Source organism: Trichoplusia ni, chromosome 12, assembly GCF_003590095.1.
Source record: "Trichoplusia ni isolate ovarian cell line Hi5 chromosome 12, tn1, whole genome shotgun sequence".
Taxonomy (NCBI): domain Eukaryota; kingdom Metazoa; phylum Arthropoda; class Insecta; order Lepidoptera; family Noctuidae; genus Trichoplusia; species Trichoplusia ni.
In genome coordinates this window covers 7,941,355-7,965,675 of record NC_039489.1, presented here as the reverse complement: position 1 = coordinate 7,965,675, position 24,321 = coordinate 7,941,355, and the positions used below count along the sequence as shown (strand labels likewise).

The 24,321-nt window shown below is 34.5% G+C and overlaps 1 protein-coding gene across 1 annotated transcript in view; it reads right to left on the bottom strand.

Moving 5' to 3' along the window:
- LOC113499265 overlaps nucleotides 1-24,321 on the bottom strand; it is a 102,117-nt gene that overhangs the window by 17,882 nt on the left and 59,914 nt on the right. Inside the window, exons 2-10 of the mRNA XM_026879674.1 lie at nucleotides 14,809-14,962; nucleotides 9,020-9,236; nucleotides 6,958-7,076; nucleotides 5,203-5,346; nucleotides 4,484-4,631; nucleotides 3,907-4,035; nucleotides 2,251-2,442; nucleotides 916-1,289; nucleotides 45-247 (exon numbers count right to left, since the gene is read on the bottom strand). Coding sequence (XP_026735475.1) covers nucleotides 45-247; nucleotides 916-1,289; nucleotides 2,251-2,442; nucleotides 3,907-4,035; nucleotides 4,484-4,631; nucleotides 5,203-5,346; nucleotides 6,958-7,076; nucleotides 9,020-9,236; nucleotides 14,809-14,961 — 1,679 coding nt within the window. The 5' untranslated portion in view covers nucleotide 14,962. The remainder of the gene's footprint in view (nucleotides 1-44; nucleotides 248-915; nucleotides 1,290-2,250; nucleotides 2,443-3,906; nucleotides 4,036-4,483; nucleotides 4,632-5,202; nucleotides 5,347-6,957; nucleotides 7,077-9,019; nucleotides 9,237-14,808; nucleotides 14,963-24,321) is intronic.

The window sequence follows — 24,321 nt, the reverse complement described above, 5'->3', positions numbered from 1 at the left end:
TGAAATGAAATGAAATCATTTATCCTACATTTTATTCTACTCACGTATATTGATCCACAACATCAATCTTCAGTCCTCGCAGCACCACATTGGCGGGACTCGCTCTATGGCACGCGACGTGCTTCGGTAGCCCACCAGCTCTTGATGCCGTGACTCCAGTGCAGCGGAACCGGCTGGTCGAGAGTGGTTCCACCACCCAAGATAGGTGGACTTCTTCGTCATCGTACCACGCGTCTATTAGACGTACCTAAGGAATGAAAAGTTAGGAATAGATACGGAAATTAGATCTTGACCATAAAATAGGCTTATAATTGTAGAAGTTGTATGAAATCATTTTTAAGTCCTCAATATAATGTTAAAGTTATGGGAAGGATTTATAATATTAGATAGTCTTTTTTTACTTTAAGTGAATAAACTTTCGGTACAAAATAAATCAGATAACATAAAAGTATTCATATAAGCACATAAAAGATGAATTCCAAATCCCACGCTATTAGGCACGCTTAAAAAATACGAAAGCACCCAATGTCTAAATGACTCATAGAAAAAACTGTAAAAATTGGACTAAGATATATCAATTATAGATTTTGCCCTATAAAAATTTACATAATTGGTCAAACACAATCATTTATTGAATAATATTAACATTATTGTCATTTAAAAACACGTTTATATTTACGTTATGTTAAATTATAGTTACAACAAATCATCACCAAGCCGTTAAAATTGGAAATTGCAACATTTGTTTTATTTCTTTGAACACGCTAATCTCAAGAACGCATGGGCCAATTGAAAAAACCCTCATTTTTCCATTCATTACGAAAGATCATAAGACATATAACATTCGCTAAGGCTAAAGAGCAGAGCCTTAATGAAAATTTTTCAAAAATAGCTACTTCAATTTATAAAATGTACCTTAGCATCAGATATCGGCAGATCCTCTTCAGCGGGAACCTCCAACTCTTCATCATACAGATCATCATCCAATCCATCTTGTTTATCAACATATAATTCCCTATCTCCATCACCTCCATCGTCATTCGTCTTGTAATCATTAACAATAGAATTCGCTAAAACTTTATTAAAATCGTAATTCGTATCCTTCTTCAATTCCGTATGTTCGAAATCATCGCAAAGTTTGTTCTTTGATAATCTAGATAGCAGTGCACCTTCCAAATGAGGGGGGGTAGCACACACGGCTGCAGACTTATCAGTTTGCGGCAGGTTTTTTGCCTCTCTCAACCACCTTGCGAATCCGGCCATTAGGCAATCGCAATTAAGAGGATTATCTGCGAAAGAGAGCAAAATTTATCTTTACGACCTCAAATAAATGTGGTTGAAGTTTAGAGAGGAAGTTTAAAGTATGAGTAATTGCCACTTTGATTCCATGCAATTTAACTTTTGTTATTTCTAATGGGGTGTTTAAGAAAACTGGTGGATAGTGGCGGTTTATTAGCACTGTTTTATAACTAGCTACAACAATAACTCAAATGAAAATTGTATAACAATTTCTTTAACAAAACAAAACTTTTATATCGGCCTACGCAAAGCTATAACAAAAATCTGAAAGACATCAAAAATTATATTCGATTTTCATGTACCCATTATAATGCTTTACGCCCGAAAAATAACACAAAGCGCGAGAAAAATGAAGTTACATCAACAAAAGTGTCAGAGGCCAGGATTATTCCTTACAAAAAACCCATAAAGAACGTTAGCCACAAAGGCAGCAATAGTTAAGAGTCACGCAACAATATAACAGCCGAATATCGATGGGCGAACAAAGAGGCCTCGACGTCACCTCACTGAAACGTTGAGTATCGACAAATATCTGTACGAGACTCACAACTGTAGTAGGATGAACAGCAAAATTATTCTGTTCGAAATACTTATTTGGTTATAGCCTGTAGATGCTCGCAAAGCAGAGGAAAAGGTAAGAGAGATTTGAAAAAATGTGCCATGACGATGGAAACATTCAATGCATAATTTATTTATTTTTGTTGACACCAGAATTAATAGAGATTCATGTTTCAGATTGAAACGAACTCTTGACTTGGTTAACTTGTAACTTTGAACTACGTTATTCTTTTCAAAATTTTAGACTAACGTTTTCAACATTTTATACTTAAGAGCGATGATTGGTAGAGATTCATTCAAATTACGCGTTACAAGAATCTTCTTCTTCCAGTTGTTCACAAACTTATTTAACCGTATGTCCTTCCAAAGTGCGTATCATCGCTTCGCCATTACCTTCAATGGTGAATCGGGCGAGGTCCTTGTGCAGCGCCAAAGCTCCATCATCTATCATCGATATGTCGTTATCGTGAAGAAGGAGTTCGGTCAGCAGTCGCAGTGATTTCAACGGCTCAGCTGACAGGGATCGGAGGAAATTGTGCGAGAGGTCCAGGTGAGCTAGGTTCGTTAGTTGGGCAAGTGATGCTCCTGAAAGCAAAAGGAGCTTTTAATAAAGAAATATGAATAATAAAGGGTAACAGTTATAGCAGTTGGGGAGATGCCGCTCTATATTGTGTAATGTATTGTCCACATCCAGAACTACACACTGGTCTTTCTTTGAGGTATGGTAGTCTAGTCTCGCTTGGGACTGCATGATCACCATAGAAAAAATATTTGTATTGAAACATAAAATTAGTAGTTAGAATAGTTCTCCGTATGAAATGTATGTGAATACAATACTGTACACACATATAAACAAGAGTAACAAGTATTGAGAAAATATATTAACGGATTTTATTTAGGATCTGTTAAATATTATCCGGGAATGCGTATAACTCAAAGAAACTTTGAAATATCATATAATATTCTTCTTTATTATAACCCTTTAATGAAGTAGGATACACACACCCATAGTCATTAATTTAAAATAATATATTACATTATTTTTAGCGCCAAATATTTTTTTAATGATATTAAATTTATACAAACGTACAAAGTCAGAGATACAAAGAGTTTTCGTTTAGCTATCAGTGGTTCCATTACATTTCAAGTGTTTAAAAAAAAATTATAACAAGCCAACTTAGATTGTATAACAACGTTTACTTTATAAATATTGTACCCTTTCCAAAACTCATCGCAAATTTATTTGATTTTCTACTACAATAAACAATTTATTTTACTCTCACGTAAATATTTAAAAAATCTTTTCCTCCTTATTTCCGTCCTCGCAACTCTGTTATTTTTTCCCGGAAATTAAAATGTCACTGAATTTAAAAGCTTAAAATGGACATTATCCACATTTTTGAGTGATCAATACAAAACTCAATATTTAAAAATAGAATTCAATTAATTAGGGAAACCTTTTTGGTGTTCATTTATTTGCGTAACGTATTCGCTTATTTTGTCTTACTGTTTATTTTACACGTACTTGTTCAACATAATTTCAACTCATATTGTCTCGAACTTCAAATTAGGCAATTCGGCATTTCAAATAAGTTACGTAAAGCATAATTGTACTCGCAACCCTGCAGCGTCAGCTCTTGCTTAAGGGCTCCGATTTGGTCAGAAACTAGTCTCACTATCCCGATGAATACGCGTGAGTAAAACCTAGTATCATTTAATGATGAATCACTCTCACGATAGTTGCTATAAAAATTTAGGTGAAATTCAACTCATATTTGCGCGCGGCATAATGTGTAGGTAGTCCTTGTAAATACACATTAACGTTATGTACTCACACAGCTTTGATTTGTGTGTCAATATCACACAAATTAAAACTTCCATAATAAACAGTTGCTGTCAATCGCACATAGAATGAATTTCCAATTATTGTGTTGCTATAATACTAAGTGAATAGGAATACTCTCTTAAATCCAATTGCCATTCAGTCATCGGCTATTTTAAATAGCAGAATCCGGACCCTGTAGTGCTATACGTTAAGCATATGCTCACCAGAAACAGCGACAATCTCGTTATGCGATAGGTCCAGGTGTGTCAAGTTGGCGATATGTTTGAACGCGTAGTCTTCGAGGACATCTATTTGGTTGTTGTGCAAGTTCAAATGGGTTAAGTTTGTTAGACCTGAAACAAAGACGCAGTTGCTTACATGGGATACTCGGAGGGTATTGTACCGGTACTGGTGCTGTGAACTAAAAACTCGTTATATAATTGACAGAACTGAAGTATTGGAGTTCCATTCTGTATTTAAACGACAAAAGCTTGCTGTTGCTGAAAAGTAACAAGAGTTTGTCGTTCCAATGCCATAAGTGTAAAAAAGACCTCTAAATAGAATATATCCTAATATATACATATATATATACTGGCACAACTCACACAAGGTCAAATGATTTCGTCATAAATGATTTGTCACCCAATCAATATGTCTTTCTTTTGTCCTCACTTTAGACTATTTGTACGTAACCCTCAATGTTGCAAGTCCGACCCACACATGGCCGGTTATAACATATTTACGAAAATGCAGACAAGTGCCCACGGACATAAGATACTACTTTAATATCTAAAATCTTACCTGACAAAGCACCACGACGTATGCTCGCAAAAGTGTTATCAGATAACTGGAGTGTCGTCAAAAGGGTTAGCGTGGGCACTGTAGTGGGGCCCAACGGTCCTTCCAGAGCGTTGCTTGATAAGTCTAGATCGCGAAGCATGTGGGCTTGCTGGAAAGAAACACAATGAGTGAAAATGTAGTCCATAAAATATTTCTTAGGTTCTAAATAAATAACATTTTTTTTCTATTCTGTTAAAAGTCAGCAAAATTTTGCTGAAATATTAACTAATTTCAAAAATGATTAGAAGTTATTTGGGTGGGTCTACTATAGTTGTAACAAATATTAAAGTAGAGAGCCAAATCAAATTTTATTAACACTTGAGATTTAATTATTTAGTAATCTTCTTCATCCAGATTTTAATAGTTATGCTAGGATCGGCTTGTAAATCTCCGTTAGCGACCCTCAGATATAACTAGATTGGGTACCTACTTGACTAAAAACAAATTATTCAATCAGACAGATTTCTATATCGGATATTTTTTTCTAGAAAAAAAAAAAACAAAATACGCAGTAAGTTGAAATCTTGTGTGATTAAAAAACAAATGACGCTATTAGCTCCCAATTTCCTATTTTTTACTATCTTTGATGCGTTTTAACTTAGCTTATAGTAAAGACGAATGTAAAAGATACTTGTACATGATAAAGACCTTGTTCTTTTTATCAGTTAATTCAAACTTACCTTTAATGATGCTAACGCTGGTACTTTCAGTAGGTTTCCTCTAAGTCGTAATACACTAAGTTTTAATAAAGGTGTGAAAGCCTCTGCAGATATGTCCGTCAGCTGATTGTCACTTATATCCAAGTAGGTTAGGTTTTTGATGCCCTGAAATAATATGTACAATTAATACACAGTCGTAGTGTTGTATAATATTAATTTATACAAAATGGTATTAAAGCTAAGGAATACAATTGTTGACACTAGCTCGGTAGATAAAAGAGCGTTTTTTATACTTTGGGGAATTTCAATTTCAATTTGATGCAAACCGCCTTTAAGGAATATATTAGTTTGTGCACTAGACGTAATATCAATTTACTTAACCCCACTTTGTATTTGGGACTGCATTTTTGTGACCGATTAATGAAAAATCTTCAAAATCTTCCAAATTTCAGTAGTTTTCGATTTTAGTCTCTACGTCACAAACTGACAAAGCCTTACCTCTTTATAATATTAGTATAGAATAATTATAGCACATGTAAATACGTGGACATATTATACATACACTAATTAAGCTGACTTGCATTATAGCATCATTCAACGTGGACTAAGCACGTCAAAATTAATACATTGTATAAGCTTCCGCCGTGATACAAATGAATTAACTGATCATGATATAACGGTAAATGAAAGAGGAAAATAATCGGGCAAGTTTAATTTTGAACTTTATGAATATTAGCATTTAATTCAAAATTAAATAATGATAGAGAATCAGTGTTTGTCCTAGGCATATGTATATGATGGATTCTTTTAGAAGTCTTTTGGATTTGGTAGCCGGGGGTAAGAACAGGAACTTATTACTGACGGTTTGTCATCAGGCTGTCTCTCATGTGACCTAGACAGTTAAAATTTCCACAAAACATGTATTTTTGATGCTGTTTTAATTAAACATACTAAAAGTAAAAATTAAGGTTCAGCAGCAATTTATATGGTAGTGAAATAAAATATTGCGTTTATAATTATTTTGTCTTCAAACCATTTTGTCTCTATTTAGTCTATTTGTCATGCCTGTTAACATGAAATTAAGGAAATCCACCCTAATGCAACAAATGGTACCTACATTATCAATTTCAGAAAAACAGCTGATAAACCACAATATTGAAAACAAGACAATGGCTATGAGTTTCAGTGAATCTAATTTCGGCATTCATTTATGACAAACCCAACATTCGCTTACTATTTGACAAGTTGAGTAATCATTCCTTACAAATAGTTCAAGTCATTTGTGCGCGCGGTGCTATGTGTGCGTGCGAAACAATACATGTTTAATTTGTAAAACAGTAACAAACAAATGAAAGCTGTGTGATAAAACAACGCCCTTGTATACTCGTGTTGCCTACACATAGCAATGTGCGCTAAATGAGTTGAATAGGGTATTTGACTAAATCTAATAATATTATTCTGTTTAGTCCGTCAGTCAGAGTAAAAAAATAGTGATTACGTATTTTTTATTTGTCTTTAAAAAGTAAGAAAGGTGTAAGTTAAGTTTGATATCTAAAAACATCCCTTGCTACACTAGCAGATGATATTTTAAAAGCCTCCTGGTAAGTGACGCCACACGAGATTTTAAATCACTGATATTCCACCCATTTCCTTCTTTTCATTTTAAAAGAAAAATTACGTATCTGATATTTTTTTGGAAAATCTGTCTGACGTACTAAAAATATTTTTTTTTCCTCAAATGCCTTATTAACTTTAATAAATAGTATTGTGACTTACCTTAAATGAATTTGAGTCTAGAGTATGGATTTTATTGTTGGATAGGTCCAGTCGATCTAGATTCCATAGTCGTGCTAACGCCTCCGTGGGGACGATAGGCAATTGATTGTTTGGTAGTCCTGCAACAAGCGATTGTGTGAGGCGCTTTTATTACATGTGTCGTAGTGATCCAGTTGAAAACTTATGATCGTGTATGGTCTTATAATGACGAATCCACAAAATTTACTACTGCTTCCATTAAACAATACTTCAAGTGAATTGATCTAACATCGTCCACCGCCCAGTAAAGAAGTGCGGTAGTAAATGGTTTTTACATGGATAGAGGCATTTTCCAAGCAATGGGTGATTTTAAATCAGATATTTTCACTACACGCCATCACAATTCTGCTTAGATTTAATACGGTCCTTGAAATTAAATAATACATTTATTTTTCTTCTCCTATTAGACATTTATATTCTTTGTACGTCGCCAAATGCTCCAATCATAAGATACCATAATTGCTTTTTTTCAACCTCCATTAACCAGAGGCTCCGCTTCAAAAATTGTGCTTAATCCTAAAATAGGGAACACAAATACAAAACAATAACTAAAATCATTCGCATTACGCATTCCCTCCCCAAATTCCTGGATCTATTTGCATAAATACATTCTCAATTAAAGTGAAGAGTCTGTTACATTAGCACATTGAAAATTAGTAAATCGTTGGATCTACATGGAGTTAACTTTCCTTGCGTCTATTGCTAAAGTCGGGCAAGCTCAGGGGAAATCAGTTAATGCCGCAAAATTATGTAATTTGAAGAAAATGTACTTGTGAGGTGGAAGATTTTGTTGCTGTTGTTTTGATGCTGATATTCTTCGGACTTTTCCTGATATTTCCAGGTGGAAAATATTTTCTCGAAAAAAATCTTTATGTTGCTTGAATTTATAGGAGTGGCTTTCCATTTGGCTTTTGGCATATTTTTTCAGTTCAGTAATGTTCAGAAAAACTTGTCTAAAAGCCTTATGGAGAAGTTGGAAAGTAAATAAACAATTAACCACAATATAATCCGTCTTATTTCAAATACTAATCCTCACAAAAAACTTTCAGATCTCCCAATAGTAGTTTCCATCTAAATCTTAAATATGTTAAGCCACAATATCTGGGTAAGTGCTCTATGTCCAGCAGTGCAGGTACTAAGCAAGTTTATATGCAAGTTAGTTTCATTACGCTGTCTCGTTACTTTGTTAGAGACTACCTTTGTTCAGTAACCAGGTAAATGGCTGTTCCGAAAACAAGTTAAACATCAACCCGAGTGTAAATGTAACATCTCTCTAATACATTATAACCCAATGTTATACCAGCGAATAAATTGGTCAAGAAATATCACAAGTAAAATTATAAGTAATTTAAGTTAAAATGGATTCATCTAAAAGACTTTAATGTTCATTTGTTTATTCTAAAATATCCATCAATGTCAGAATTATTGTCACAACTTAGTCAACTTTTCAGTTGAGATCCGTTCAGTTTGCAAAATTAGGTTGAAATAATGTAGTAAGTAGGCGTTTATTCAGCGTTTTATCTCATTATTTCGAACAAGAAAATTGTTGGCTAGCGAAAATAAAAAAGGTCACAAAATCGCCCCTTGGGGTACACCTATAACGAAATAGGTGTAAAATCTATTTGTTAAACGTATTTACATAGTTATAAGTAAGCGACTCGGCCCTTAGTTACCGGAGGGCTTTTTGGTCCAAAGGTTGTAGAAATGACTCGCACATTTAAATAATGTTACGAAATCCATTTTATTTGTTGTTTGCCTAATGCTTTCTACAGATAAATCTAACTCTACATTATTTTCAACTATTTTAACTCGACTAGAACGGAATATGCAATGATGTGATTGATTGTCAAAATGACTTCACTCTTTTATTTCTTGGCAGTTCATTATGTCTAAGTCTATTATGAACAAATGAGATCGACAAGTAAAAATAAACAGAGTATTATAATCAAAAGTTCTGAAAGTAGAACTTATAAAACTGTTTAATAAATAAAAAATCTACCAGTAAAACCCAAAATATTCTTACCTAAAGCAAATAAAGTCGCAGCAACGGTTTCAAAAGCCCCTTGCTGTACCCTTCTGATATCCCCTGAGGATATCACCAGCCCGTGCAGACCTACACCAGCCAGTTCCGATACAGATGCAGAAGACAGAACTGACACTCCTCGTAGTGCACAATCCAGGAGAGATACCGCAGTGTTCTTGTTACGTGACTTCTGTTCTCTGAGATGGCGACCAATTATCTGAAAGGAAAAATAATTTTAAAGTATTTATTTTGAAAATAGTACTTTGACTATACGAGTAGCCGAGCGTAGTTCTGTCAAAGTGGTTGTGTCTTAACAGAAAAAATCGATAAAAAATTATGCAAAATTTGTAGCCAAGCATTCGTGGATCACACAACCGAGTCTGGGTGCAAATGGATAGAATATTTGTGAAATCCCCTGCGACACAAGGATTTACTTTGTTTATTCGAGATTGTTTTTATTTTAATTGCTTAAACATCATCAGTTTTCATCTTCATCAACAGCTTAAACATCAGGAGCTCTTGGCTAAGCTATAACCACATAAGTGAATCGATCACATGTTAAGCTATGCTTGACGCGGTTGGTCGGTAGATGGGTGACCATCTTTGTCATACTCGTTATGTTCCTCCGTGTTTCGGAAGGCACGGTAAATTGTGGGTCCCGGCAGTTATTCCTACATCTTTGACAGTCGTTACAGGTAGTCAGAAGCTTGATAAAAGTCTGACAACCAGTCTAACCAAGGGGTATCGTGTTGCCCAGGTAACTGGGTTGAGGAGGTCAGATAGGCAGTCGCTCCTTGTAAAACACTGGTACTTAGCTGAAACCGGTTAGACTGGTAGCCGACCCCAAAATAGTTGGGAAAAAGCTAGGCCAATGATGAAACATCATCAGTTTTTAATTCAGATTTTTATGTTAAGCGTGCCAAACATAATGGATATGAATGATATCTTCACTTTTAAGTTAGGTTAGTTTTAATAGGATTTCTAAATGTAATGGAACTATCTGTAACAAAATGAAGGAAAATATAACATTTTCAACCCGCTTTGAGATTTAATTAAAAGGGAAAATTATTCTTGAATTACAAAGCAAAATTCTTCTATAAAATTTTAAATATCATGTACTTCATAATTGGTCGGCGCGTTTTAATAAGACATAAAACCAAATAAAGGCACGCTGCTTTAGCGAAAAGGTTGTTATAATAATAAGAAACCGTTACAACATTTCTGTTTTCAAATATTTAAATACACAATGTACTTAATATAATTGGATCCCAAGAATCCTTAATATTCAACGTATAAAAACAATCAAAGCTTTAAAACGGAAATTACCAATGAAACATTTATAAATTCAAGTGATTTGTGTCAAGGAAATTTTCTACGAAGGAATTATTTAAAATGGATTCCTCCCCTAAGTAATGATATCCCGGGACTGGGACGTTTTAATTAAACACTAGTTGAACTGAATCCATTATTAATTAATGATCGAATTAATTACGTGAAAAATATTTATCTCGTTTCGGTGCTGTTATTGACGACATAATTAAACGAAATTTGGAATCATTTAAATGTTTGGATGAATTCAGGAGAAATGGAATTTGGGAACATGGTTGCAATCAGTTACGTAAAACTGATGGATTATAAACATACCTTAGTTTTGGTTTAAATAATTTGTTCTATTACCCTTTTATTATTATCCGTCCTACTGCTGGGCTAAGGCCTCCCTTCCCTCATTCCGTTTATCTCAGTCTATAGCTAACAGAAGCTAGTTTTAGCAAAACAGTCGAGTTCGTTCTGGTAAAGTCACCGATATTAAATTATTATTTTTAAAAGTATTAGATTATATTGTACTAACATGAAAAGATGGAAAATTACCTAATATTTAAGAAGAATAAATGAGTGCTATTATTGCCTACAAACTGTTTTACAAGCCAGCATTTTTTTATAATGGTATTAGCAACCAAATTACAAGACGGACAAGTCTCAAAACAAATAACGTCATGCCGCATAGGTGGGTTCATCATCATCTCAGCCTATAGCTGTCCACTGCTAGACATAGGCTTCTCCATATGTTCTCCAGCGCGACCGGTTCATTGCCATGGGGTGGGTTAAAAGTAAAAAAACTTTTTAATAAATTATTGACATTTGAGCACTTCACATAATAACCATCACCGTCTACAACACAATTATCTAAGATTTACAACCATCATTATAATATAACTAGTGTTAATCAGGTTGATCGCAGTACAATATTACGATTCTTAGAATCCAAGATGGAACTATTCGTCGGGCGTATTGACGCAAACGCTTCTAGGGATTACTTAAAGCCGCTTGCTCGATGTCGAACCGTTGACAAACAAGCCGGAGAACAAATCTATCATATCGTATGGAGCTATCAGGTTTCTGAACGGGAAATGTTTTAGAAGCTTCTGAAGTGATTCTCTTTTTTGAACGTTTTTATGTTGTTCCCAAATACATTTTTGTGTGATAATTTATTCAATTCAGTTTCAACTATACTGAAGAAGATACATAACTTAAGAAGAAACTGGTCGGGAGGCAAAATTTTGTTTCCATTAGGAAGATTTTATCTCCGGTTACTCACCTTGGTTTTGAATCGTAGAAATGTGAAGATTTGTCTTATCGTGCTGTCTGAAGTCATTAAGTTTTAAAAACAGTAAAATATTCATAATATACCTACGGCATACAAGAAATCATGGGACCAAACTCAGATAATTATTTAGAATCTACGTAGAGTAAATTAAATAATAACTCTTCCTATCTCGAAAGGGGCTGAATTAAGATGAATATATAAATGATCTTGTCACCACGAAATTCCTTCTAAAGCATTCGAAACATTTCCGATGTCAAAGAAATTAGCAGAGACACCGCAATTAACAACGTTTTAGCTTTAAACCAAATAAACAATAGAACTTACGAGATTCGAGAACATTTCAAGCTCATTTTCCAAATTGATTACAGGAACTTAAAATAAGAAATCAAGTTTCTAGTACTTTATTCTTAAACTCAATTTAAACTCATGCACAAAGGAATTTAATATAATTATTGCAGGAGGTTAGACAAACATTCAAGTCATATGCACAAAGATAGCCGGACTCAGAACAAGCATTCGAGGATAAAAAAAACGATTGTCGTAAAAACGAACGGTTTAGCATGGTAACCTCTACTCGCCAGTCCGTTAAGTCAAAAGTCAGACAAAATACATAGATGACCTAAATATGTATTCTTTCTTAAGCCTATATGAAAGGAGTCTTTGCCCAGCAATCAGACCTTCCCCATTATTGGGGAATTTACAGTTCTTACTAAACCTCTCTTTCTGGTACGACCTTGAGCCTTAATTGCATTACAAATCTGAAAAGATCGTCCTTCCACCTTCAATTTAGATGAAGTATAACATATTGCTGATAATAAATATAGCAATTGTTGTTAAGAATAACGTGTCTCTAAATAACCAATACGTAAAGAGCTGAGGTATTATGGCGATCGTATTTGTACAGAATCGATGGACGTTGATTCCGAAACAATACGTTAAAACGTCCCCTACTACAGGACTATTAAATTATTAGAAAATAATTTGGTGAAAAGTTTGTGAAACTATGGCTCGAGACACCTACCGCCCACCAAAAATTTCTTATTGCATTCATCAAACCGTTGCTAAAACTCGACAACAGAAATGCATCATCTGTTAAAAATTAACAATCTAGCTACCACGGTTTGTGACAGACAGCAGTGCCTCAGTAATAGGATTCCATTTTCCCCTTTGAGTACGAATTCCTAAAATCTCCATGCATTCGAGAACTCACTTTCATCGAGAACCAGTCGTATCACAAACGAGCCAATTCACTTGTAGAGAGGCGTTCAGTAAACAAAAGCCTATCGATTGGCAGGTGCGTGAATCGGCGAGACTTTGATAAGGGTCCGTGATCACCCTTCGACATCGCAACGTCAATAAACGTCTTACTAGCTACAGTTAAGTGCCTTTGACCGATTATGAAGAAAAGGGTGTTACGAAAAGGTTGGATTATGAGGCTCTTGTTTTAGGATCGATTTTGAGGGATCTATTAATTATAGGCTCGTTCTTTTACTTGCTCAAATAGAACATGGCAGTTGAACAGGACCGGTAGAATATAGTATCCCGCACTTTGTTTACCTTAAATTTATTTTAATATAATTCTCGGAAATTTCTGACAATTGTAATTAAATAAAAGGTTATGATTATCATTTGATACATGAGGCTTTATCATGCTACGCAATAAAATAAATTAAAATAAGAAGTAAATTATGATAACCAATGAAATGAATCTTTTTGATAGGTAAAGTCGTAGGAAGAAGCTAGTGTAAATAATACAGTAATAAAAGTATTCGAATATTGATAGTATTCGGCATTAAAAATCCATAAAAAATACTAAATACACAATTTTACAACAAATTCACAAGCAAACGACGCCTCACCAGAATCAAAAACGTTCACAAGAAAAACATAACACAAAAATCTATATTTACCATAACCATACGTGCCTGGTAAACTCGAATAAAAAGGGTTAAGACAAATAGCCCAGTGAATTTCGTTCAACCAGCATTTAAACACACCGAAATAGGACATCAAACGAATTTGGAAAATTCAAACAAATGCCTAACGGACAGACCTTTGTAAATAAAAGTTTAGCTTATATTTATACGTACTTGTAGTTATCGTTAAGGCTTTATAATACGTAGGTTCTAGGATAAAGGAAAATGCTGAATATTCAAATGGAAACTAATTTTGAATGGTCGACAAAAAAATATTTTAATATTTTTGCTAACTATAGTATTGAGAAGTACGAGTAATATCGTCGATTCGAAACTTAATTTCTCAGCAGTAAATAATATAAAATTACAATAAATAATCTGGGTACTGAAGTTTTGTCGTAGAATCTTTACAAAAAAAAACCAATCCCAATATTCACTGTTTGAGCTATACTTGTATTTAAGACAAAAAAAGTATAGAAAATACGGTATTAATTTCATGAAATCCGCAACAGATATTTACTTAAATGGACACGGATGGAAAAGAACAGGTTTCTCACAGAATCCGCTGTACGAATCGCAACTGAGATGCAATAATATGATTAAAATCATTTCCGATATTGTCCATCCATGAAGTTCCAAAGGAGCAAAATGGAAGCATAGTTGTTAACGCTACGTTCCCACGATCCTTTCTATTATTAGTGAAGATGTTACTGCGTTGATTTAACTTTGTATTTGTCTTGTTCCTTTTGGATTTGTTGACGATTTTGTAAAGAGATATTCACGGAAAGCTGGTAGAATGGTAGGATTTTATTTCGTTTGTACTTCTTGTTGGAACTTTGAATTAAATTGTACATAGTCATGATTTGTTTAGATGCTGTTGTATGGTTTGATGAGGTATGTTGTATTTATAATTTCGTCAGTTGTTGTAGACTTTGCCGGTTAGTTCAGTCTTGATAGCTATTTTTTTCCAATGAGTGAATTCAAAAGAAAATGAGCAATTCAAAGTAGAAGACCATGAGTTGCAGAGCAGTCCAGCGACTTTAACGCGAGGCAGAGAATGGGCCTCAGTGTTTAGGTTAATGAAATTCCAAAAGCCTAACCTTGTATTAAACTCTTAAGCTTTTACCCATAAAAGAAGGTAGAAGACCCGTTCCTGGCGATCTTTCTTATCTAACTTATTAAGAATGTCCGGCAATGTTTTGTTGTGTTAGCTTTCCGATCACAATTTACCAATAAAAAGCCTTATTACTATGTTGATCTCCTCGTACCTGCAAAGCAGTATGGTCGCCGGCACAGCGTAGCGTATGCGGCAGATCACAGGAGCACTCGGCCGCCGGGCGCGCAGACAGCCCCGGACAGCGCCACTGCGCGGCCACGCTGTACCATGCGCACAGCACGCACACAGCGCCCATTAACCACATCCTGGAAGAAAATATTAGCTTAGATTTTTTTCTGGAAAAAATAAATAATATGTCGCGGAACGATCGATTTGTATGTTCCAAATCTGGGTGGCTTTGTGAAACCCCCGCGATGCAAGGATTGAATTCCTTGACACAGAAGTCGTTTTTCATTTTTAATAGTTAAGATTGTCAATTGCAATTTTATTTTAGGATATGAAATGAATTTTGGATCAGAAATTTTGCATTTAGAACTACCTGCGATAAAAATAATTCCATAATCATAATTGAAATTGGTATATTACAATGAATTTATCCGTAAAATCAGTAAGTATCATGGACTAATATTCAATTTAGTCCCTTCTAAGGCTCGTTACACAGATCTCTCCAGAACTAAGAGTGCAACAATCACACCACAAAACTAAGTCATCAAAACAATCCATCCCCCCAATCCTCCATAAATATAGCCCCGAACAACTCCCGACCTCACTAAACAAAAGTTACAACTGACAAACATACAAAATCATACAAAATTCTGGGGATAAAGTTGTGAAAGTACTAGAGTTGGGACAAGTGGGTTATCAAGAGGCAATTCCGGTCATAATCCGTGGTACTTATAGAAGAATAGCGAGTGCAATGCGTGCTTGCGACGTAATGGGGCATTTCCACTGACTGACGACCGGACGAAGGAGGTTTGGACACAAGTTCTGAGCGATTGGCATTTGTTTATTAGTTATTGATACTTGGGTGTTGTAAGTGGTTATGTTGAGTTGGTTGTGACGAAAATGTAACGGGTTATGTAGAAGAAGAGGGTATATGAGCAAGGGATAAATACCATACGATTTTGGGGAACAAATATGGTGGTAAAATTAATACGAGTAGATTAAAGCAGGTTATGATGAATGAGGTTTATAAGTTTTTATTTAAGAAACTGTGATGAGCTACGTTTACGTATTTAAGTCTCATATAGAAAATTATATAAAAAAATAATAAAAAAATATATCAAAATTATGTTCAACGTGCAGAAAAATTCTTTAGGCGGTCAAATGCAGATGAAAACTAAACTTATATACCTTAAAATTAGAACAAAAATCGCTCGAATTCCCTAACTTAGGCCTCAACTAGATACGTTGGGAACAAGAGCGAGTTACATGACGATTGATAACAGTGGGTGACGGACGGCCGTTGACCTCCCGAAGCTACCTTCAATCTAGGCGGCTTGGATAACCTTCGTGAACATCAGGCCTTTTGGAATTGTTATCTAGAAGGATTGTTTTACAACCTTATATTTGCGGTATATTTTAACAGGATTAAAAAATGAAGACTATATTTTTATTTTTCTGTTTACATGTTTTGGGTTTTGTTTGCGAAGAAAATGTAATAAGTATTTTATATTTTAACAAAATTTTTGCCCCAGCTCAATTTAAGCTTTACCCAATACTAAAATTAAATGAACGTCGCAAATGTCGGGAAAATAATGCCTTAAATTGTTTAATAAAAAATCAGTTATTTTGGTTGAAAAAAAACTGTCAAGTGCGAGTCTGACTCGCGACACTAAAGTCTCAGTACACATCAAACTTTAACCTTGCCAGCCGTTGTATAACCAAGATTTCTAAACATCTAGTAACATGATCAATTATATAGCTTTGGCATCAAATCAGCAATTCAGTAATGGGCTCCGTTTTTACCATCAAAATTTCAACAATTTATTCCTTTCTCTTACAATCGAAATAAAACTTACACATCTTACGAAAAAAGTCTTTACATCGCGTCGGCTGTAAGGCATCAAACGGTAGAATCAAACAATATGTGTAGTGTGTAGGTGGAAACGTTTGTCGCCTTTTGTTGGTAATCCTTAAAGCGAAAAGGGCAAAACTTTGTAGGCCAAGAGCCAAGCATTAACAGAGCACAGTCATCTTTTAAAGTAATATTATTTTTCTTGTAGAAGAGAGATGCCGACGCCGCTTCATAACTACGATGGTATCTTTACCGTGTGGTAGTAATGCCTTACATTTAGCGGAGTTCTAGTGATAGATTCCCGTTCTCCCTTCCAGACATTAGCTTCATATATTAATTAAAAACTTTTTACTAGGTTTCGCATACCTATAAGAACCATTCTTATCTACAAATATGAGGATATAACTGTTTGTTTTACAGATAAATAAAACATTAGCTCTAGACTCACCTTTTGTACATAACCTCAAAAATTTAGCATTTTATTTTAATGAAATTCGAAGTTCCATTTCATATTCCTTTGATACTTGTAACCTGCAAAATAAACCCTAACCGAAACCAAATTCGCTGGTCGCTTTTACCTGTAATCATGAACAGAGTTACTTTCAGCTTTTATAAAATAACGAAAACCTAGCCGTCATGGGCTCCTGGACTACTAAGGTTAACGTCACTATTCGACAGATAGAAAGGTTTACCTCTAAAAATGTATTTTAACCCTGCATTGGTAAGGTGGTATTGATTTACATCGCTCGAGATATCGGGGTCAGTCTCGGGTTTTATAGCTTACAAATTGTATTTGAAAGTAAAGATTCTTGCAGTGAAATACAACTAAAAAATAAAGATTTTTAAAATGGAGAAATACGTAGTTTTCTATAAGATTAATGTCTTACTTATTAATCATTTTTAATCTTCGAAGCAAGAAAAGGAATGACATGAATTTGACGTGTCTGTCTGCCTATGGAATCATAGCTCCCGTACCAAGTGAGTAATTTTATTTTAGGTTGTTTTTTATTAAAAGCGAAATGCTCGTATGTGCGAGTGTTCAGTCTTTTATTCAACTACAAATCAAGTAAAGTAAATAAATAAATTTCGACAAGACTCTCTCAAAAGCATACCTTTGTTCTTACAAAAAAGAAAATTGAAATGGTTTTCTGGAATTTTAGGACAGATCTAGATGGTCTAAATGACCCTACCATCGCTATTACTGGGTTAAATTCAGTTAAAGTAATTGTTGGATTTTTATCTGCTGTGACATCGCTTCATCCATTTAGAAACTTACCCAAGCTCACATTCACGCATGTCATAAAGATTATTGTTTTCGCTTTTACTGTTAATATTAAAAGACCGAGTAGCGAACGAAAACACGTAGTTTACTTGTATATAAATCAATCTTACATCTTTTATCGCGCTAATAATAGAAAATAAATATATTCTAATAAGTAAAAATAAAAAAGGCCACGAAAATTTATTTTCCTTCCTCATTACCTTCCTAGGGTCTTACTTGAGGAGGAGCTCTTGGCTAAGCCACAACTGCACAAGTTTATCGATCACAGGTTATCGGTGACCACCTGTCACAATGAGTTCCTAAGTGTTTTTCAGGGCACGTTAAATTCCCAAGTGATATCATCTTTGATAGTAGTTACGTCAGTCTTGGTAACCAGTCTTACTACATCGTGATGCCCAGGTTACTAGGTTGCGGAGGTCAGATAGGCAGTCGCTCCTTGTAAAACGCTCGTACTAAGCTGCATCCAGTTAGACTGGAAGCTGACCCCAACATAATGGGAAAAAAGCCAGGATGAAGATATTTCCTTCCTTCGAACACGCTTTGTGACTTTCTCAAGTCATTTTCTGTCTCACTCAACGCCTTTCAGTGACCAACACAGAGCAATAGTCATAGAATCTTAAAAATAATCGTCATTTCAGATTGAGACATATTCAAGTGAATGACAAAATAAATGTGGCAATATCCCATTTCATAAGTACTATCCCTACTATAAGTACATATAAGGAGCAAAGTCTACCCTCCAGAGTAACTATATCCGACATCACGCATGTATTCTTTGTCACCGTTCGTACCAACCGATTATACTTAAGGGCAGGACACCCACACCGTCCAGATAATCTCGAACCCCGATCCACCTCCATTTCCCAATCCGAGAGAATTTATCATAGGTCTTGTTATATTGGTGGGTTTATTACGATATATTACCGAATGTTAGTGGTTTTGACACTGGCTGCCAGAGTTTTGGGTGAAAACAGTGTTTTACTGCGGCCCAGTTATAATTTTCATTGTGATTTAGGTGTTGAACCTTTTTTAAAGGGCTTTTGGATCTTCTTATTTTAATATCATAAATGGTATATGATTAATATTGGCTAAGTTTGAAGCCATGTACTGTATAAATAGTTTAAATCTGTTCAACTGTGGAGTCAAAAAACAAAAGAACATTAAGGATACATCTCCAACACATTGACAGGACATTAGAAATGGGCAGCTAAATCCGAATCCGTAAAATCCGTAACTGAATGATTCCGGGCATCGCCGATTACTGACAATGGATCCCGATCGCTTATCGAAACCATTCTGTTTCCATATTATTGTTTTTTGTATCATTCCGAAGGTGGTAAAAGCATATGTGATTTGGCTGTTTAGATATTGGATGTAGATACTGTATTTGGAAAAAATTGAGTTTGTTGAGTTGTAAGTCTGATTTCTGATTAAAAATCGAAGTTGAAGAGTGCCTGGTAGAGTCTAAAATTTGATGAGTGATCTTCATTTTTCCATGTTTTTATACACTCACTTCAAACTCGATGCACTGCACGATGCATGATAATGCAATTTACAAGTATAAAAACGGCGGTCTGATTTTGATTAAATTTCAATGACATTCAAAAACGTAGGATGCTATTTATTTTATATTTTTTTAATTTTTAGACAGTTTGTTTTTTACTTTGATTTTTACCAAATCCTGAGTAGAGTACCTATAAGGCACACTTGACAGGATTTAATTTAGTCATAGTGTTGCTGTGCTATGTGCTATGTTTAAGTGCTAAAATAATTATGATTTATCATAATTGTAGATATTTATTCGATAACTGATTGAACCGGTTCTTCGGTTCGTTCTTCTTCAATAAAATTTAAGTTTATAATATTTCTAGAAGCGCAATACTACTTTCACATTTTAAACTAAATTAAATAGAAATCTCTAAAACTCTTAAACAGCCACGAACTGTTATTGAAACAATCATCGTTTATTTATCTCAGATAAAACCATTTAAGATTTCAGTATCAAGAAAAGTATTTTATTTTTAAAGCCCAATTGAAGAATAATTGAGATTATCGTTCAGTAATTCGAGATCAAAATAAATACTTTTAAACTTTTATCAATACTCCTTGGATTTTGCTAAATTGAATTGTATTTTTCAATAGATTTTCGTTCAAATCTATCTTATCCAATAAATTTGTTTACTAACTTTTCAATAAAACTTGCGTTTTCATCTTTATACCTACACATAATTCTACTGTACGAGTGTATGTCACTAAACTCCTAAACGGCTGGACCGATTTGAGTTGTTTTGCATGCGTTTGGACAGCGCCCTGGATTACTGACATTCACAAATTACCTCGACTAGAACTCATTCAAATAATGCATGCTAGTAACTGCCTAAAATTTCAAGTTAAACCCAAGTTTCATTACACACAAATGAAGCAAACTGAGAAACATTACAAAAAGCACCTAAATACTAATCCAAAGTTTAAAATATAAACTGACATTAAACTCATAAAAACACCAAAAAACTTTTGATTATTCGATCCTTAACTGGCAGAAAACTCAGAACTTTTTCAAGTCAATATAAGAGAGAAGAAACAAAAACAGATCTAATCCCAAGGAAATGCAGGGGTCACAAACTCCAAAATACGATATTAAGGAACAAAGTAATAATAGGTATAATAACTCGATGCAATGTTTACCTTCAGTCTACAGGGAAATCGTCCACAGTAAAGTCTCAGTCGTAGGAACAAACGTTGTGTCCACTGGCTGCATAGAATTTAGTGCTAGTTCCAACAAAGTTTATGCGGTGCTGAATTGGAGTTCGCTTCGACTGGGTTCCTTGAATCGTGTTTAATAAGAAATCTAGTTTGTGTTTGGAATGGAAAGCGATTATCATTTTGGCTAGGTCAGCTTTGGGTTAGACAGGTAGTCGGAGTATTCTGAAATGTATTGCTTTTTGTTTCATTAATGGCATATAATATTATTTATGGGCTGGGCAGAAATGGTGAAAGTCTTTACGATTAAAAATAATTATTGAACTTATTATTGAAAAAACGGCCACTTGCAACACTGAGGGTTCCGTACAAATGGGCTAAGGAAACAAATTCACAAGTTGACTAACAAATAAATCATATGTGAAAATTTCAGCTGTCTGGCTACACGGTTCTTGAGAAACAGCTTGGTGACGGACAGGCAAACAGACAGCGGTGCCTCAGTAACATTGCTCCGTTTAAACCCTTTGGTGGAAATCTTCGTAGAAATTTATTTTATTGTCTACAGCATCATTTCTTTTTGTACACAAATACATAGTCAATACTAGACTCGTTTGTAAATTCTCCTGTTACTTTTATTCACTTAGTTTTGAGCTCACAGATTAACTTAAAATCCAAAAAAGTCAGCAAAGAATCCTCAGAAAACGAGATCTTCCCAAGTTTAATCCGAATCCCTTTTCTCCGAAAAGTGGATCCCTAGATTAATCTGAGCTCGCATTGGTCGTAGCTAAACCCTAACTAGTTCCTGGATCTCGAACGAACGGATGGACGGAGCGATGAACGCGACGACGAACGGTTGTTAGTTCCCAGTTTTAAACCCCGTCAAATTGACAGAAGATACCGGTTTTTAAGGCTTACCGCCGCCCAAATTGGTCACCATAATAGTCATGGTCCAAATCTCTCGGATGAAACCGTTGACTTTTGGATTTATCGGGATCAAGAGATTTGCGATTTTCTTCAATTGCCGTGTTGGTTTGTGATTGAGGTTTTGTGGAATAATTGAATTGCTTTTCCGCTTTTTGAGTTTATTTTTATGTCTTCGCGTTTTTTAAATACTTAATTAGAGATTTAATCCATACTGCCAGCCTGCCTATTAACGTAAGAAAATGTTTTAAGTTCTCAACCGGCTTCAAAAAAGTTTTTTACATTTAACCTGAAAGAGCTGTAATTTTTAGGTTGTCTCAGTACTTTGAGGTCGACTGAAATTTGTGTTTATTTGAAGTCGATTGTATGATTTTAATTTGTTTTTACTATCATTTTACTGTACTTTAAAATTGGCTCAATAACAATTCACTCTGAACTCAAGCCTATATAAAATACATCTTCTACCATAAAAGTAAAGGACATTAAAAAGAAAGCACAGCTTCCCCTTAAGAACTATGCGTTACAATTGCGTGCAGTTTACTAAGTGGATAATTGAGGTCTCATAGTCACTGATACCAGGGAGATCAGAGCGGTCGCCAGTGCACCAGACAACACACAATATTAGGTAAGCTACTTGCCTTTAAATCAACTTTATAGGGACCTTAGGAACTTAATTTAAGAAAATTTCCAACACATAAAGTTCTTTTCTTAATTTTGTCGGGGAATTACGGTGAAGTGGTTTTTTGAAATTAGAATAAAGTGAGGTTAGTAAATTATTTTTATTGATCTTGAATTTTCTTATTCATTTAATAGGTATTAATAAAAATATATTGCGTAAAGAAAAAATGTCTAACACATAATTGAATACATACAATTACAAAAATAATATTAATGATATAGATTATATATCGGCAAAGGTTAAAAATCTCTTTTCAAAAAAGTCGTACAAAAATACTCATCATATTAAATTGACGCAAACACTTTTGATGTAATAAAACTTCCATCGCCCACTGATTCAACGATTCTCAATTAATTTTCAATAATAAACTGACTTGACAAATAAATGAACTCGGATGGAATACAATTCTGACAATCAATGAAATAAAAACCGGTCAAGGGCGATTCGGACTAGCAACACAGGAGGTTCCGTACAAATAGGCTGCTGTCCAACAATATGTATGAAAATTTCAACTTTATGTCTATCTCTGTGTGCAACTAGAGTCAGTAATGTAACTTTTGAAAGTGCCTGAGAAACGGCCTATTTGAAATAAAATCTTTTTGATTTTGATTGTGACTGTTTAAAAGATACAGCCTGGCGACAGACGGAGAGACAGACAATGGAACCTCAGTAATAGAACTCCGTTTTTCCTACTATTTTAATCACTCACTTTTATTGTCGCCACGTTTTTTTTTATTGCATCTTAGTCGGTTGGACTATTGCCACTCAATTTTGAGGCACATTTCGATAAGGCTGAAATTTTCAGGGTAGCTTCAAACCCAATGACAATGCAATTTACAACTATAAAAACAGCTGGGCCGATTTAAAAAAAAAACAAATAAAGTGTCATTGTTGAATGTGGGTTTTTAGATTATTTAAATCCATTAATTTACCATTGAGGCACGGAACTCTAAAATGTATCACATTAATGATTCCATACAGATTTGATGACATAAATTTAATTAACATGCATTTTCAATGATGTCGTTATGTATTAACCGAATACAACTAACCCATTTGCGTGTTACATTAAATATTTTTGTTGTTTCATTGTTTTTATCGACGCGTTAATTATTATTTGTCTTTATTACTAGTTTCGTGTCTTATGTATTGATGGTTCATTTCTAGTATGTATTACTAATATTTTATATTTTATCCTGGTTTCCTCTTTGCTTTTTGCTGTAAACAATAAGTCCTATTAATTTCTTCGAACTAAAATTTTCTAGTCTAAATAACTACATGTATTGTGTGGTGCCCTAGTCAAACACAGATAAAAATTATGGAAAAAAATTACAGCAGTATAACTTACTAATATGCGCCTGTATTGAAATTTTCATATTTATATCTTTTTTGGACTTGAACTCCTCACAAAACAGTTCTCCCACAAGAAAACCCGAATTTATAATTCAAAATCTTCGAAACAATAACATACTAGCTTTTCGCTCGCGTCGAATTCGGTTATATCGCGTTTCCAAGAGAACTCTTCGAAAGTCCGGGATAAAAACTATCCTATGTTCTTACTCAAGGTCAACTTCATCTCTGTACCAAATTTCATTAAAATCAGTTCAGTGGTTTAGACGTGAAAGCGTAACAGACAGACAGATAGACAGACAGAGTAACTTTCGCATTTATAATATTAGTAGGGATTTTCTTCTCCTTCGTTTAAGATTACCATGACATTAAACGCCAGCTTTCCACCTTCTAGTAACCAAATATCTTCGTACAAACGTTGTTAGGAGTCCCCGTAAGATAGTCGACGTTGTAAACTTGCATTTAGCATGTTTTATTTGATCACTACTCTGCAATGTCTCGGTTCGTTTCCATTGCACTGCATACAATGCTTGTAAAACTTTATTTTTATGCGAATCCCAAAGAAATAAAGATAGGTATTGTTATCCAAGTGCTTATTGATTTGATGATGGTACTCACGCGTATTTAAAGGGATAGCACGACTAGATTTGGACCCAACAGCAGTCCTTAATCATTGGTGACGGATGGCGCAACCTATTTCGATAGATGGGAATGT